Source organism: Oncorhynchus mykiss, chromosome 26 (assembly GCF_057628025.1).
Source record: "Oncorhynchus mykiss isolate SJ-2025 chromosome 26, ASM5762802v1, whole genome shotgun sequence".
NCBI classification, from domain to species: Eukaryota; Metazoa; Chordata; class Actinopteri; order Salmoniformes; family Salmonidae; genus Oncorhynchus; species Oncorhynchus mykiss.
The window spans coordinates 1,492,074-1,510,644 of record NC_143047.1 but is presented as its reverse complement, the minus strand read 5'-3'; the positions used below and the strand labels follow the sequence as shown (position 1 = coordinate 1,510,644).

At 40.8% G+C, this 18,571-nt stretch overlaps 1 protein-coding gene across 3 annotated transcripts in view; it reads left to right on the top strand.

The window, feature by feature from the left end:
• Positions 1 to 5,712: 5,712 nt before the first annotated feature.
• The window catches only part of syt14a (synaptotagmin XIVa), a 142,648-nt gene continuing 129,789 nt past the window's right edge, over positions 5,713 to 18,571 (top strand). For 2 of the 3 annotated variants that reach the window (XM_021585678.3, XM_090221717.1), the window contains exon 1: positions 5,727 to 5,881. In XM_021585678.3, coding sequence (XP_021441353.1) covers positions 5,869 to 5,881 — 13 coding nt within the window. In that variant the 5' untranslated portion in view covers positions 5,727 to 5,868. Of the gene's footprint in view, positions 5,882 to 18,571 lie in introns of all 3 variants that reach the window. The other variant, XM_021585679.3, reaches the window with a different exon arrangement.

Here is an 18,571-nt window from a genome sequence, read left to right as displayed (position 1 = left end):
TATACAGCGCATTCACCACTAATACTACGAATCCCATAATGCTCTGCTGTTTTCGCGCGCCAATCAGGACAGGACCCAGAAACGCTCTCTCCTCTGTGACAGTAGTCATAGCAACATAGACGCTACAACTGTCAGCGAGCTAACCCTTCCCAAAAATGGCGAAAAGAAAGGCAGAAAACAGGAGCTTTCTGGACAAGTGGGAGGCAGAATATCTGTTTACATATGTAAAAGACAAACCTGTTTGTCTTGTTTGTGGAGTCAACGTGGCTGTAAGTAAGGAGTACAACATTAGACGACACTATGAAACGAAACACCATGACAAATACAAGGACCTGGACATGACTCAAAGGAGCCAGAAAGTAGAGGAGATGAAAAGAAGTTTGGTTTCACAACAGAATATGTTTAAAAAAGCCACATCACAAAGCGAGGCTGCTGTAAAGGCTAGTTATATAGTGACAGCAGAGATCGCAAAATCAGCCCGGCCCTTTAATGAGGGAGAGTTCATGAAAAAGTGCATGATGAAGGTTTGTGACCTCGTATGCCCAGAGAAAAAACAAGCATTTTCAAACGTGAGCCTGAGCAGGAACACAGTAGCTGATCGCACATGTGATCTTGCCACCAATCTGTATGACCAGCTGATGGAAAAGGGAAAAGATTTTGTTGCGTTCTCCCTCGCTGTGGATGAGAGCTGCGACGCATCTGATACTGCTCAGCTGTCAGTCTTCATCCGTGGAGTGGACTCAAATCTGTGTGTTACGGAGGAGCTATTAGGATTCAAATCAATGCATGGCACAACCACAGGAAAGGAAATCTTTGAGGTTTCCAAATGTGTAACTGAAATAAAGCTGCCGTGGGATAAACTCGTTGGATTAACGACAGATGGTACGCCAGCGATGTGCGGTAAAAAGAGTGGACTGGTGGGCATGGTTCGGGAGAAGATGCGGGAAGAGAACTGTGCAGGTGAGCTAACTGTTTACCACTGCATCATACATCAGGAAGCACTGTGTGCCAAAGCCCTAAAGATGGAACATGTTATGACCACAGTAACACAGGTAGTTAACTTTATAAGAGCCAAAGGTCTAAATCACCGCCAGTTTAAATCTTTTCTGGAGGAGTGTGGTTCGGAATACGCAGACGTGCCGTATCACACAGAGGTGAGATGGCTAAGCAGAGGAAAAGTACTGAACAGATGTTTCGAGCTGCGTGAGGAAATATGTCAATTCCTGGAAACCAAAGGGAAGGACACAGCAGAGCTCCGGGAGCAAAAGTTCCTGTGTGAGCTGGCCTTTCTCTGTGACATCTCGAGCCATCTCGATGCAGCTTCAGGGGCGGGGGCGCATCATCACAGACATGTACGCTGCAGTGAGGGCCTTCAAAACTAAACTGTGCCTGTGGGAGAATCAGATGCTGCAAGGAAACCCTTGCCATTTTCCCTGCTGCCAATCCATAAAAGCGCAGATCTCTACCGCCGTGTTCCCATGCGCACAGTTTGCTGAAAAACTCAGTGTTCTCGCCGCTGAGTTTAGCCGGCGATTTGCCGACTTCGATGCCCAGAAATGCAAGTTTGAACTGCTTAGTAATCCCTTCGCAGTTGATGTGGAAAATGCACCAACCAACATCCAAATGGAGCTGATTGAACTCCAGTGCAACGACACGCTGAAGTCAAAGTATGATGCTGTGGGCGCCGCACAGTTTCCACGGTTCATCCCTGACACAATGCCTCAGCTCCGCACCCAAGCTGCTCAGATGCTCTCCATGTTCGGCAGCACTTATCTATGCGAGCAACTTTTCTCCTCGATGAAGATGACCAAAACAACTCACAGGAGACGTCTGACTGATGAACATCTTCGCTCGATACTGAGGATTTCTTCAGCTCAGAGCTTGAGCCCAGACATTGATGAACTAGCATCCAAGAAGAGATGCCAGGTATCTGGTATCAGGTATCAGATTAGACCAGTGTGCAATAATTAACGTTTTCTTTATGCACTTGTTCTTGCTACAAGGCATGGGCTTGAATGGTTGATTGATTTATTATCATTTTATTTGTAAAATTATCAGCCAGTGGAAAAAGTTTATTTTGGTATTTAAATCAGAAGGCTGCAAATAGAAAAGAGGCATACAATTTTTATTTAAATTTTATGTATTTAATAAATGAATGCCATTGATGTGTTTTTTCATTTGAAATTCGATTTTGCATGTCTCCACTATTAAATTATATATTGTATGGTAATAAGCGATGCTTGTTCCATATTCAATGTTAAAGCAAAACTTGTTTGGGTCCATATTAAAAGGTTAATTTGTTCAATGTTGGCCCGTGACTTTGTTCAGGTTTTACATTTTGGCCCACTGGGTATTTGAGCTTGACACCCCTGAAATAGGGCATAACCATCAACCTTTGCACAGTGATCAGACCATACAAATGAGCCTAAGATAGGTAGTCAGACAGTATCTACCTACAGTGATGTCTATCTAGCAAATATTTTATAGCTCTAATTTTAGAGATTTAGACAGCAAATTGTTATAGTATTGTTTCTCCTCGCTGTTTGCAAGTAAACCTAGCTTGCTGGATATGCAATACTTGTTATTTACATGTTTGGAATCCTATTTCAAATCCAATTTTATTTGTCACATGCGCCGAATACGAAATGCTTACTTACAAGCCCTTAACCAACAATGCAGTTTTAAGAAAATAGAGTTAAGAACATTTTAACTAAAAGTAATACAATAAAATAACAATAATGAGGCTATATACAAGGGGTACTGGTACTGAGTCAATGTGCGGGGGTACAGATTAGTCGAGTTAGTTTGTACATGTAGGTAGGTGTAAAGTGACTATGCACAGATAATAAACAGTGAGTGGCAGCAGTGTAAAAACCAAGGGGGCGGGGCGGGGCGGGGGGGTGTCAATGCAAATAATCTGGGTGGCCATTTGATTAATTGTTCAGAAGTCTTTTGGCTTGGGTGTAGAAGCTGTTAAGGGGCCTTTTGTACTTAGACTTGGCGCTCCGGTACAGCTTGCCGTGCGGTAGCAGAAAGGACAGTATATGACTTGGGCGACTGGAGTCTTTGACAATTTTGGGGGCCTTCCTCTGACATATAGGTCTTGGATAGCAAGAAGCTTGCCTCCACTGATGTACTGGGCTGTAAGCACTACCCCCTGTAGTGCCTTACGGTTGGATGCAGAGCAGTTGCCATTCCAGGTGGTAATGCAACAGGTCAGGATGCTCTCAAAGGTGCAACTGTAGAACTCTTTGAGGATCTGTGGACCCATGCTTAATATTTTCAGCCTCCTGAGGATAAAAAGGCGTTGCCTGCGCCCAGGTGGGGGGCGTACTGTCACACCCTGATCAGTTTCACCTGTCCTTGTTATTGTCTCCACCCCTTCCAGGTGTCGCTTGTTATCCCTGGTGTATATATCCCTGTGTTTCCTATCTCTCTGTGCCAGTTCGTCTTGTATGTTCCAAGTCAACCAGCATGTTTTTCCAGAGCTCCTGCCTTTTCTATTATATTTTACTAGTCCTCCCTGTTTTGACCGTTGCCTGTTTTCTAGACTCTGTACCCACCTGCCTGACCATTTTGCCTGCCCTGACCTCAAGCCTGCCACACTATACCTCCTGGACTCTGAACTGGTTTTGACTTTTTGCCTGTCCACAACCATTCTCTTGCCTTCCCCTTTTGGATATAATAAATATCAAAGACTCAAACCTTCTGCCTCCCGTGTCTGCATCTGGATCTCGCCTTATGCACTTATAATGAGAGTGGTCATAATGGTTTGTAGGTCAAACTGTTCAGATGCTACAGATGTTTTTGTGAGAAGACTGATTTTCGCGATGTCTCATAGTCTGACAAACATTGCTTTAGCTCTGCCTCTTTCCACCGCAGATGGGGAAGGCCGACAAAGGCGGATGCGGTGGACTGAGACACAGCTCATGCAAAAAAACACATCTCTCGCTTAAACGGAGGGATTTTGATGGGGATTTTTGGATGATGTTAATTAGATTGCACAGGTGCGTCAATAGACTCTGAATGATTTTAAATGTGTGTGTGTATAATCACCCCTGTCCACATGTTTCCCCCTTCCCTGTGTTCCTCTCTCACTGTATTTGTTTCCTTTCAGGACTAGAAGTACACTGGGTATCTCTCCTCTGAGGCTGGCTGCCATGACTGGCCATGTCCCTGCAGTCAATCTGCCGCTGGACATGGGCTCAGACATCAAGGCTCAGATCGAGACCAACCGCCACAAGGCACTGACCCTGTTCTGCTTCCAGAGCCGGGCAGAGTTGGTCAGTCTGCTTTTGTACCACGAGGCTAATGTGAAAGCAGCCACAATCGACTGAACTTGACATGTCATGTTATTCATAAACTGATTGATATAAATACTATATTATTGACAGAGAAAATATACTTTTATGTTGTAAAAAACATTTTGATTAGCTTACATATTGCATATTGCGTCAAGGTATTGATTTTAAACAGCCATTGCTAACATTGAGTGGCTGCTACCAACATACTGACTCAATCTTTAGCCACTTGAATAATAAAAAATTGGATGTAATAAATGTATCACTAGTCACTTTAAACTATGCCACTTTATATAATGTTTACATACCCTACACTACTCATCTCATAGGTATATACTGTGCTCTATACCATCTACTGTATCTTGCCTATGCTGTTCGGCCATCGCTCATCCATATATATTTTTATGTACATATTCTTATTCATTCCTTTACACTTGTAAAGTATAAGGTAGTTGTTGTGAAATTGTTAGATTACTTGTTAGATATTACTGCATGGTCGGAACTAGAAGCACAAGCATTTCGCTACACTCACATTTACATCTGCTAACCATGTGTATGTGACAAATAACATTTGATTTGAAATTTGTAATATAAAAGCAACCATCATTTGTCACATTTGTAGGAATCACAGTAGCCAACACTAGATATGAAACAGACTGGATTACATTAACAATGGTGGTAGCCTATGAACCTGTTGATTGTGTTTTCTATAACATCCATATTGCTTTCAAAGTGATACATTATTTTAGTGTGCTGGTGTGTTTAGACTGTGAATGTATTAATTATTGTCATATCATTCATATGTGATTTTTTATTGCATGCTTAAATGGGCTGTCTTTTAAGCTGACGAATATACAAATGATAACCTTTATTTTTATTTGGAAATAGATCCACTATAATTTAATTCCACTCACTGAAAACATGTTTTGCCTTCTTGCCAGGTCGCCCTCGCAAAATAGGTTTTTAACCTCAATGGGTCTCTTGGTTAAGTAAAGGTTAAATTCTTTCCCTAAGAATGCATGCTTTTGCACACACTGTAAAACAATTCGTCGTGCCCACAGATTATCCATTATATTGACCAGATAATCAAGTGACCGAGCTCACAATTGGAAGGACATGTCTTCAAAGACAGAGAGCAGTCGGGAGGAGGCGAGAGCAGGTTGGCTAAAATGGTCCAATGAGAGGGTAGACACGTATGTGAACAAAAGGCACAACTCCGATGTGAAATAGTTTTCTCCATATCAGTACAATGTGTAACAACCTAAGCATTACGGAACGTATCAACTAAGCCTCACGTGGCAAATAAACCATTACATTTTTTTGGTTGACCAAATTCCACACTTTGAATCATTGAATTCCATTCAAAAACCCTTGCATTGTGGGTGAAAAAACGCCACCTGCTGGAGAAGACAGATTTTGGGCCTCAAGTCTCGGTGAATAGGAGTAGACCAACAGAAGGTAAGCTTCGTGATACACCAACCTTCTAGTGACCCCCCTTCCCTTTCGCTTACAATGCGTCTCTCCCCTTCTTCAACGATCGCTTTGGTTGAATCCAAAACAGAACATCATGGCGATTGATGGTAAGTAGGCCAATAAAGCGTCTCCTCGTCTTGTATAATGAACATCCATAGAAATTAATTAATATTGGCACGACAAACGTGATTGAATATATTTAGTGAACGTACTGATTTATGACATTTGCAAAAGTTTTTTGTCGTTTGCAACGTCGCGATGGGTTTACATTGGAAACGGTGAAATCTCATAGCAGCACTGCAAAGATCATGTAGCCTACTCTGCATGTAATTTATGTGGTGCTGAAAAGATAGCTTTCCCCGAAATGCTGTGATTTTGTTCCACCCTGCCTGTGTGCTATTTTCGATTGAGAAGATATCGAGTTGTTTGTTGAACGCTATGTTTTAACCCATTCAACTTTTGTCTGACTACGATAGCGAGTTTCATATTTAGGCTACGATTGGGAAACTGTTGCCATGTAGTGAGGAAATGGTGGAGACCTGAAGTTTAAATAAATAGCCAGAATAAATAGTGAGATGTGTACTCGTGCACAAAGCAGGAAAGCGCTGTAGGCAAGCAGGTGTCTGGATGTCGTTTATCAAATGCGTTTAATCAGCGGGCAAACAAAGCAGAGCACAATGTGTTCTTATAGTGGTACATGAATAACTAACTTGTTTGCTGGTTTTGGATTGGGTTCTTCCTGTTTTAGCTTACATGCAACAAGCGTGTAAAAAATATAAACGCAACATGTAAAAATATTAACACAACATGTAAAGTCTTTGTCCTATATTTCATGAGTTGAAATAAAAGATCCCCAAAATATTCCATATGGACAAAAAGCTTATTTCGCACACATTTTGTGCACACATTTGTTTACATCCCTGTTAGTGAGCATTTCTCATTCACCAAGATAATCCACCCATCTGGAAGGTATGTCATATCAAGAAGCTGATTAAATTGCATGATCATTAGAGGCACACCTTGTGCTGGGGACAATAAAAGGCTACTCTAAAATGTGCAGTTTTGTCACGCAACACAATGCCACAGATGTCTCAAGTTTTGAGGGGGCATGCAATTGGGATGCTGACTGCAGGAATGTCCTCCAGAGCTGTTGTCAGAGAATTGAATGTTACTTTCTCTAACATCATGTTAGAGAATTTGGCAGTACCTCCAACCGGCTTCATAAACACAGACCATGTGTAACCACGCCAGCCCAGGACCTCCACATCCATCTTCTTCACCTGCGGGATCATTTGAGACCAGCCACCGGGACAGCTGATGAAACTGTGGGCTTGCACAACCAAAGAATTTCTGCACAAACTGTCAGAAAATCAATCATGCTCATTGTCCGCACCAGGGTCTTTACCTCACTGCAGTTCAGTGTCGTAACCAACTTCAGTGGGAAAATGCTCACCTTCGATGGCCACTGGCACACTGGAGAAGTGTATGGTGTCGTGTGGGTGAGCGGTTGATGTTCACAACGTTGACATCAGAGTGCCCATGGTAGTGGTGGGGTTATGGTATTGGCAGGCATAAGCTACAGACAACAAACACAATTGCATTTTATCGATGGAAATTTGAATGCACAGAGATACCGTGACGAGATCCTGAGGCCCATTGTCTTGCCATCCAGCCCATCACCTCATGTTTCAGCATGATAATTCACTGCCCCATGTCACAAGGATCTGTACACAATTATTGGAAGCTGAAAATGTCCCAGTTCTTCCATGGCCTGCATACTCACCAGAAATGTCACCCATTGAGCATGTTTGGGATGCTCTGGATCAACATGTTTGACAGCGTGTTCCAGTACCCTCAAATATCCAGCAACATCGCACAGCCACTGAAGAGAATTTGTTCTAAACTCACTTGCCTAGTTAAATAAAGGTTAAACAAATATATAAAAAAGAGTGGGGCAACATTCCACAGGTGACAATCAACAGCCTGATCAACTCTATATGAAGGAGATGTGTCGCGCTGCATGAAGCAAATGGTGGTCACCAGATACTGACTGGTTTTCTGATCCAGGCCCTGCCTTTTTGTATTTTTTAAGACACTGTGTCTGTGACCAAGAGATGCATATCTGTATTCCCAGTCATGTGAAACCCATAGATTAGAGCCTAATGAATTTATTTCAATTGACTGATTTCCTTATAAACTGTAACTCAGTTAAATCTTTGAAATTGTTGCATGTTGGTTTTATAATTTTGTTCAGTGTATATTGTGTAGAGTTGACCTGTTTACAAGGAACATCTGTTTCTAAATATGTCCTCTCGGGGGAGCTTGGCATTTTGCAGATTGGTCTAGTTTATGCTGTTCTTTCTGCGTAGTTACCACTTAATCTCCCACACCCACACACACAGAGTTGCATTCTCACTGCAATAGTTTGAATAACTTTCATTTTGACCGCTGACTGTATCTGCTATTACCCGATTATAACTTGTCTTAATACTTTTGTAACACCTCTCTTTTTCTTGATACAATTCTAAAAATAGCCTTTGTAAAATGTATAACTTGTAAGTGATTTATCTACAATGTTTATTGAAATAACATGATCAAAGAAAATGAAATTAGAGCATTTTGCTATTCAATAAAAAAAAGTTTGGTTGTTCATAAGAATAAAACAGGAGGATAAATAAAAAGCAGTGGCATGAATTTAAAGCAATACATTGCAAGCTGATGCAGTGGTGTGTATTGGAAAGCCAAGGAAAGCCAGGCTTCCCCCAAAATGTACCAATAAAAAGAAAAAACATATACAATTATTTATCAAGGGAGGCCAAATTTCTCTCTGTGTTTCATAATTTTCCTTCAATTCACAAGAGGCTGAATGTACAGTATTTCATTGGAGAAAGCATCCGAACAAGCAAAACATCGCCCCTCTGTCTCTGTATGTGTAGCCCATTTAATGCTGTCTGGTTAAAAAGAGTATGATGTTGTTGCCGCCCAAGCATTGAATGCAAGAGAAGCCAGTGAGCATTTGGCCTCCCTTGATGATGATAATGATAATAATAATAATTTTTAAATAAAAAAATCTACTTTGAGCCAAACTGAGTGAACTTAATTGGCACACCAAAAAAAGTGAAATGGGAAACCAGTTGAAACAAGGATTTGGCTTCACACCAATCACATCACATCACATCCAAAGCCAAACATCATTGATAGAAAAAACTTGAATTGTTGCATCTCGTTGTGATGTTGTCCTCCGGGCTGGCTGGCTAGCTAGCTAGGTAGCTAAAATTGTCCCTTTCCTAAATTAGCCATGGATGGAGATAGGGATTTGGACCAACAAAAAAAACAGACATAATTCTCCGTACTAGCCAATGATTATAACGTTGATTCTGATCCAACCATAAATTCATACATTACGCCCCTGGCCTGAAAGGATGGAAGTTCAATATGTAGCTAGATGTCGTTGGCTAATGTTAGTTATGAGCCAGGTAGCCGAGGACAACAAAACTAAAAGCGTGTACTATATGACAGTTATAGACCGTTTTGGTAACATGAAAGAGAGGAGGATGGCATTGGTGTTTCTTTACAAGTATGGTGAGTCAACATAGTTTTTTCTACTTAAACACACACATCTAAATCAATAGTTGATTAGTAGTCCGAAAATATCAGAAACATTAACTTGATTGACCATGCTGTAGGTCATGTAACTGTTTGTTACATGCAATATGCTTTGTGGACTTTACCGAAAAGATGTTGCTCTCGGTTTTGTGATAAAACAAAGGTGTCGTTGAATTTATTCTGCCACTGTGTCTTCTTATTGTGTTGGCCTTAGGTCACTGTATATATCAAGGTGGCAAGCCATATGAACTAACAGGTTATAGAGCAAACAATGCAATTATCACAACACACAGGTTGTAATATGGCATTTTTAGGCTTCCACTGTGATTTTTATCTTCCCACCGCTAGTGAGCTGATGTACATTGTATTTGAATATTGACGCAAAACCATACATTTCTTGTCAACATTCTGAGTGAACTGGCAATGGGATTGGATGAGTGTTTCATTTATTCTTGGAAACAATATGAACATTTTAGGAAACAGCTGTTGTGAACTGACAGTGCACAGTACATATGCCATTGTTTAAAAAAAAAATATATTTTTTTGTTTATTATTTTACCCTAACCTAATGGACAACAACACTTAGGCTTCTACTTCAAGTTTATACATACTATATACATTATACGGACACAATGTATGTTACAATTGTTACCTTTTTGTTTGTTTTTTATCCCATCCTTCAAATACCCTCAACCCCTCCCATCTATCTCTGAAAACACTCCAGTTGGATTTTTATTTGCAAATATATTTTTATCCTGTGCTGTTTCACAAAAGTTATGAACCTATATGCAGTGCCTTCAGAAAGTATTCAGACCCCTTGACTTATACACATTTTGTTACGTTACAACCTTATTCTAAAATGGATGAAATTATATCAAAATCCTCAGCAATCTACTCACAATTCCCCGTAATGACAAAGCGAAAACAGGTTTTTAGATTTTTTAAAAAATGTATCAGAAAAAAAAACCTATCTTATCTACATAAGTATTCAGACCCTTTTCTATGAGACTCGAAATTGAGCTCAGGTGCATCCTGTTTCTATTGATCATCCTTGAGATGTTTCTACAACTTGGAGTCCACCTGTGGTAAATTCAATTGACTGGACATGATTTGGAAAGGCACACAACTATCGATATAATGTCCCACAGTTGACCGTACATGTCACAGCAAAAACCAAGCCATGAGGTCAAAGGAATTGTCCGTAGAGCTCCTAGACAGGATTGTGTCGAGGCACAGATATGGGGAAGGGTATCAAAAAAATTCTGCAGCATCTTCCATTTAAGAATGATGGAACCAACTGTGTTCTTGGGGACCCAGGGTTCCATCATTCTTAAATGGAAGAAGTCTGGAACCCCTAAGAATCTTCCTAGAACTGGCCGCCCGGCAAAACTGAGCAATCGGGAGAAAAGGGTCTTGGTCAGAGAGGTGACCAAGAACTTGATGGTCACTCTGATAAAGTTCCTCTGTGGAGATGGGACAAACTTACAGAAGGACAACCATCTCTGCAGCACTCCACCAATCAGGCCTTTATGGTAGAGTGGCAAGGTGGAAGCCACTCCTCAGTAAAAGGCACATGACAGCCCGCTTGAAGTTTGCCAAAAGTCACCCAAAGGACTCTGACCATAAGAAACAAGATTCTCGGGTCTGATGAAACAAAGATTGAACTCTTTAGCCTGACTAACAAGCATCACGTCTGGAGGAAATCTGACACCATCCCTACGGTGAAGCATGGTAGTGGCAGCATCAGTCTGTGGGGATGTTTTTCAGCGGCAGGAACATGGGAGTCTAGTCAGGATCGAGGCAAAGATGAACGGCGCAAACTATAGAGAGACCCTTGATGAAAACCTGCTCCAGAGTGCTCAGGACCTCAGATTGGGGCGAAGGTTCACCTACCAACAGGACAATGACCCTAAGCACACAGCCAAGACAATGCAAGATTGGCTTTGGGACAAGTCTCTTAATTTCCTTGAAAGGCCCAGCCAGAGCCCGGACTTGAACCTAATGGAACATCTCTGCAGAGACCTGTAAATAGTTGTGCAGCAAGCCAAGACCTTGAGAGGATCTGCAGAGAAGAATGGGAGAAACTCACGAAATACAGGTGTGCCAAGATTGTAGTGTCATACCCAAGAACACTTGTGGCTGTAATCGCTGCCAAAGGTGCTTCAACAAATTGAGTAAAGAGTCTGAATACTTATGTAAATGTGATATTTCAGTTGTATTTTAAATTAGCAAACATTTAAAATGCTTTTTCTTGTGTGTAGATTGAGGAAAAAATGCAATTTCATCCATTTTATAATAAGGCTGTAATTGGGGAAATAGTCAAGGGGTCTGAATGTTTTCCAAAGGCACTGTACATTTTACTGACCAACTATATTTTACCTCTCTATTCTACACAACCCCTCTCTATTCTACACAACCCCTCTCATCTATCTCTTAACATCATCCATTTATTTTCTTCAATTTGCCATATATTTTTCAACTTTATAATTGTTATTATTATCAATTGACTATGACTTTTCAAATCACCCAGCAGTGCTATTTGCAGAGTTAGCTCCAGGTAAATGTTGCATTCTTCAGCCATTCCTGGACCTGCGATCAAAAACAAGCCACATATGGACAGTACCAAACAAATTATCTAAAATCTGCAGAGCTGGGATGGTTGTGTCCTCCATATATATAACATATTGGTTGCAAAATGTTTGCAGAGTACCAGTGCAAAGTTTGGACACACCTACTCACTCTGAAATAACACATATGGAATCACGTAGTAACCAAAAAAAAGTTTAAACAATTTTAAATATATTTGAGATTCTTCAAAGTAGCCACCCTTTGCGTTGATGACAGCTTTGCACACTCTCAGCCAGTTTCATGAGGCAGTCCTGGAATGCATTTCAATTAACAGGAGTGCCTTGTTAAGTTAATGTGGAATTTCTTTCCTTCTTAATGCGTTTGAGCCACTCAGTTGTGTTGTGACAAGGTAGGGGTGGTATACAGAAGATGGCCCTATTTGGTAAAAGACCAAGTCCTTATTATGGCAAGAACAGCTCAAATAAGCAAAGATAAATGACAGTCCATTATTACTTTAAGACATGAAGATCAGTCAATCTGGAAAATGTATGATTCTATGATGAAACTGGCACTCATGAGAACCGCCACAGGAAAGGAAGACCCAGAGTTACCTATGCTGCAGAGGATAAGAGTTATCAGTCTTAGAAATTGCAGTCCAAATAAGTGCTTCACAGAGTTAAAGTAACAGATGCATCTCAACATCAGCTGTTCAGAGGAGATTGCGTGAATCAGACCTTCATGGTTGAATTTCTGCAAAGAAACCACTACTAAAGGACACCGATAAGAAGAGGAGACTTGCTTGGGACAAGAAACACGAGCAATGGACATTAAACCGGTGGGAATCTGTCCTTAGGTCAGATGAGTCCAAATTAGAAATTTTTGGTTCCAACCGCCGTGTTTTTGTGAGACGCAGAGTAGGTGAACGGATGATCTTAGCATGTGTGGTTTCCACTGTGAAGCATGGAGGAGGAGGTGTTGGTGACACTGTCAGTGATTTATTTAGAATTCAAGGCACACAGCACGGCTACCACAGCATTCTGCAGCGATTTCCCCATACCATCTGGTTTGCTCTTAGTCCCACTATCATTTGTTTTTCAACAGGACAATGACCCAACACACATCCAGGCTGTGTAAGGGCTATTTGACCAATAAGGAGAGTGATGGAGCGCTGCATCAGATGACCTGGCCTCCACAATCATCCGACCTAAGTCCAATTGAGATGTTTTGGGATGAGTTGGACCGCAGAGTGAAGGAAAATCAGCCAACAAGTGCTCAGCATATGAGGGAACTCCTTCAAGACTGTTGGAAAAGCATTCCAGGTGAAACTGGTTGAATGCCAAGGGTGTGCAAATCTGTCAAGGCAACGAGTGGCAACTCAGAATCTTCAAAAATAAAAATAGCATACAATTATTGTGATTCTTTCTATATTGTCCCTAACATATTTACTCCCTAGCAACAGTTGTGGGATATATACGCATGCATACACACTCAAGCTGTTTCCCCCACAAACAACCATAAACTCGGATGCACAACAGTTGTTCCATCCCAGAACCCAACTCGAGAAAGGACTTGATTTACAAATGCATGTACAGTCGCAACTGTTTGACAAGGCATGGAAAATGTTACAAAAATGGGGAGATTTGTTAAGTCCTAGCTGATGGGGATCATATATACATACAGTGGGGCAAAAAAGTATTTAATCAGCCACCAATTGTGCAAGTTCTCCCACTTAAAAAGATGAGAGGCCTGTAATTTTCATCATAGGTACACTTCAACTATGACAGACAAAATGAGAAGAAAAAAAATCCAGAAAATCACATTGTAGGATTTGTTATGAATTTATTTGCAAATTATGGTGGAAAATAAGTATTTGGTCACCTTAAAAAAGCAAGATGTCTGGATCTCACAGACCTGTAACTTCTTCTTTAAGAGGCTCCTCTGTCCTCCACTCGTTACCTGTATTAATGGCACCTGTTTGAACTTGTTATCAGTATAAAAGACGGCTGTCCACAACCTCAAACAGTCACACTCCAAACTCCACTATGGCCAAGACCAAAGAGCTGTCAAAAGACACCAGAAACAAAATTGTAGACCTGCACCAGGCTGGGAAGACTGCATCTGCAATAGGTAAGCAGCTTGGTTTGAAGAAATCAACTGTGGGAGCAATTATTAGGAAAAAAAAGACATACAAGACCACTGATAATCTCCCTCGATCTGGGGCTCCACACAAGATCTCACCCCATGGGGTCAAAATGATCATTAGAACGGTGAACAAAAATCCCAGAACCACACAGGGGGACATAGTGAATGACCTGCAGAGAGCTGGGACCAAAGTAACAAAGCCTACCAGGGACTCAACACACTACGCCGCCAGGGACTCAAATCCTGCAGTGCCAGACGTGTCCCCCTGCTTAAGCCAGTACATGTCCAGGCCCGTCTGAAGTTTGCTAGAGAGCATTTGGATGATCCAGAAGAAGATTGGGAGAATGTTATATGGTCAGATGAAACCAAAATACAACTTTTTGGTAAAAACTCAACTCGTCGTGTTTGGAGGACAAAGAATTCTGAGTTGCATCCAAAGAACACCATACCTACTGTGAAGCATGGGGGTGGAAACATCATGTTCCCGGTGGCGAAAAGCTTAATTGTCTGTGTCCGTCGAGGAGTCGCGTTTTCTTTTAGAGATTGGTGCTCCTTGTTTACTCTCCGTCATGTTCGGGTGTTGCTTGTTTTCATAATATTTGTAGATACATTTCTCTAGCCTTATGATTCATTTTGTGTTGTTATACAGATTGAAGGTTATTACCCACCAGTATGTGAAGTGCTAATATTTAGTCTAACTTACAGTATTGAATATTATGTTTTTGTCTTGAGGTGATCTGCACTGCTGTGTTCAGTCTGCCATCTTGATAGGCCCTCTCAATTCTTATTAGCCAATGCCTGTCACGTGATCGGGTCATTCTCACAAGCTACAAATGAAGACAGACACATCGGGGATGCAACTGCGAACATCCTTATCAAATTCCGAGGTGCATATTGAAGATGTTGGAAGAACTGTCCACATTTTACTTTTCGTCAGCCAACAAGATGAATAGGCCTAACGAATAGCAAAAGCACTAGCCTATGTCAGTCTACTCTCCCCCATAGTACAAAAGTTGACCTATTCTATGTGAAATAAATATTCCAAACATAGTTGGTGACAGTTGTGGGATGCGATAGATCCCAAATTAATACAACCACTTGCATCAAAAAATGTTTTAAAAGCATTGAGGCTGATGCAACAGATCAGAAAGTTAAGCTTAAAATGTTGATAAACGATTACGCTACTTCTTCATATAAGCGCAGCAATGCGCAAAATGCAGTCAATTAGCAGGAAAACACTATTCTCAAAAGTGACTGCAAATGCAATAATGCATGTAATGCTTTTATTATAAAGATGGATTATTATGGTAAAACATTATCATCAAATAACATTTTATTTGTCACATACACATGCTTAGCAGATGTTAATGCGCGTGTAGCGAAATGCTTGTGCTTCTAGTTCCGACCATACAGTAATATCTAACAAGTAATCTAACAATTTCACAACAACTACCTTATACTTTACAAGTGTAAAGGAATGAATGAATATATGGATGAGCGATGGCCGAACGGCATAGGCAAGATGCAGTAGATGGTATAGAGTACAGTATATACATATAAGATGAGTAATGTAGGGTATGTAAACATTATATAAAGTGGCATAGTTTAAAGTGGCTAGTGATACATTTATTACATCCAATTATTTTATTATTAAAGCGGCTAGAGATGAGTCAGTATGTTGGCAGCAGCCACTCAATGTTAGTGATGGCTGTTTAACAGTCTGATGACCTTGAGATAGAAGCTATTTTTCAGTTTCTCGGTCCCTGCTTTGATGCATCTGTACTGACCTCGCCTTCTGGATGATAGCGGGGTGAACAGGCAGTGGCTCGGGTGGTTGTTGTCCTTGATGATATTTCTGGCCTTCCTGTGACATCGGGTGGTGTAGGTGTCCTGGAGGACAGGTAGTTTTCCCCCTGTGATGCGTTGTGCAGACCTCACCACCCTCTGGAGAGCCTTACGGTTGTGGGTGGAGCAGTTGCCGTACCAGGCGATACAGCCCGACAGGATGCTCTCGATTGTGCATCTGTAAAAGTTTGAGTGTTTTTGGTGACAAGCCGAATTTCTTCGGCTCCTGCGCCTTCTTCACCACGCTGTCTGTGTGGGTGAACCATTTGAAACTCATGCGCCGTGTATGTGTGCCAGTTAGGCTTTACACCAGTTGTAAAGTGGATTAATGTGCTTAATTTTAAGAAGTTATTTTGACACTTTAGTTGTGATACAAACCGTATGAAAACATTTAGGCCTATGTGCTGTTTCTTGCTTTACTGCACACAAGCTGGGCCTCATTCACAAGTGCTAGGCTAATATTTTCCCCCATCAGACTACGCTTGATTTAATCTTGTCTTTACATACACTAAATCATTTGTTTTGATTTAGAATTTTCCATGATCATGCACCTGTCTCGAAGCAGGGGAAAAAATACATGTAATCTATGCACTTAAATAGCGAATGGACAATGCTTTTCCCGTGGTTCATTTTCATTTTGCAAATCTTGGAGTAGTCCTACAGAGTCGTCCTACAGAACCGGAGACAATAGCACCAGGTATTCCTCTTCTGTTTCCAAGGCTTGATTAAAACCTATTACAACGGTGCCAACATTTTGTGGCTGTTATTTCTGCAGGAGAGAGACCTGACTGGGCCCCGCACCCCACGGTATGGCTTGTTATATTGTTGTTTCAAAGACCTGACTTGGTCCAGCACCCCATCATGGTATGGCTTGTTATATCGCTGTGTCAAAGACCTGGCTGGGCCCAGCACCCCACTGTATGGCCTGTTATATTTCTGTGTGTGTGTGTTGTGACCTGAGGAACATGTAACATGGTTTCAGAAGAAAGACACTTTCAATTTCCTTATGTTGGGGGCTTTCATCAAGGTAATTGTTGCCTGGTGTAATGTGACTAACATGACTTCTCGTTAGAGCGTGTCATCCTGCAGCACAACATGTCACCCTTTAAGTTTGTCATATTCTACATAGTGGGTTATGTCACATTTGACATTGGTTATTGTCACATGGTTATGCCACATTTATGAACCTTTTATAAGGCATGACATACAGTTAGAAATGCTTTGTAACATGCATGTAATGCTTAGAAGGAAGGCATTATGAAGTGTTTATAAGCTGCATGTCTTTTAAAGCGGGATGTAAAAGTTTAGTCATCAAGGTGACCCAAAATCAATTGCTTTAAACAGATTCATATATTTGGTTTGGAACTGTGTATTTTTATCATAAGGCCCTGTACATTGCAGGACTTAGAACACAGTTGTCATTTTCAAACTCAAATCGCAGTGAAAAATTGGGGCGCTCTCTTTAAAAGTTGCTGGCCACAAACAAATATACAGCCAAGCTATCACTCAAATGAGAACCAACCCCTGTCACTATTTAGAACTGCCTGTGGAGAAATGATTAGTTGAAATGATCTAGTCAAAGTATTGTTTCCTCTTTCATATTTGCCATCTACCGTAACCATTCTCCCACAAGGAGATGAGTTGACAAATGGCTACCTCAGTTCTATCGACAGGTACAGCATATGGTATATGATTCTTAGTGCAAATTTAGACAAATTTAAAAACCTAGGTAGACAAAAGACAAAGTAAACCGGTACCCTTTTAAAAGTTGCAGTTAATTTTCTCAGTTCGTCCATTTCCCCAGTTCATTGTGGTTTGCTTTTTAGAAGAGCTCAAATGGCACTTTTCCCTCCACCGTATGGCCGGACCAATCAGCGTCCTCTGATAATTTTTTGGGGTGGTTTCTTTGACGACGGCAATTGAGGAAGTTAGTGTTGATGCCGCTATAGCAGCGGTTATATCAGAACTGGTAGGCATAACTTAATTGAAAGAACAGCAAATACAGTGAGCTCATAAGGTATTGGGACAGGGACAGCTTTTTTTTTATTGTTTTGGCTCTGTACTCCAGCACTTTGGATATGAAATTATACAATGACTGAGGTTAAAGTGCAGCTTTAATTTGAGGGTATTTTCATCCATACCAGGTGAACCGCTTTAGAAATTACAGCACTGTAATTAGTGGACCAAAAGTATTGGGAAAAATTCACTTATGTGTATTAGTAGCAAAAAGTTAAGTATTTGGTCCCATATTCATATCACACAGACTACATTAAGCTTGTGACTGTACAAACTTGTTGAATGCATTTGCTGTTTGTTTTGTTTGGGTTTCAGATTATTTATTGCCCAATGGAAATAATATATTGTGTCCTTTTGGAGTCACTTTTATTGTAAATAAGATTAGGATATGTTTCTAAACCACGTCTACATTATTGTGTATGCTACCATGATTATGGATAATATACCCACAAGCTTATGGGATCAAATACTTAACTTTTTACTACTTTAATACACATACAGTGGCTTGCGAAAGCATTCATCCCCTTGGCATTTTTCTTATTTTGTTGCCTTACAACCTGGAATTAAAATAGATTTTTGGGGGTTTTGTATCAATTGATTTACACAACATGCCTACCACT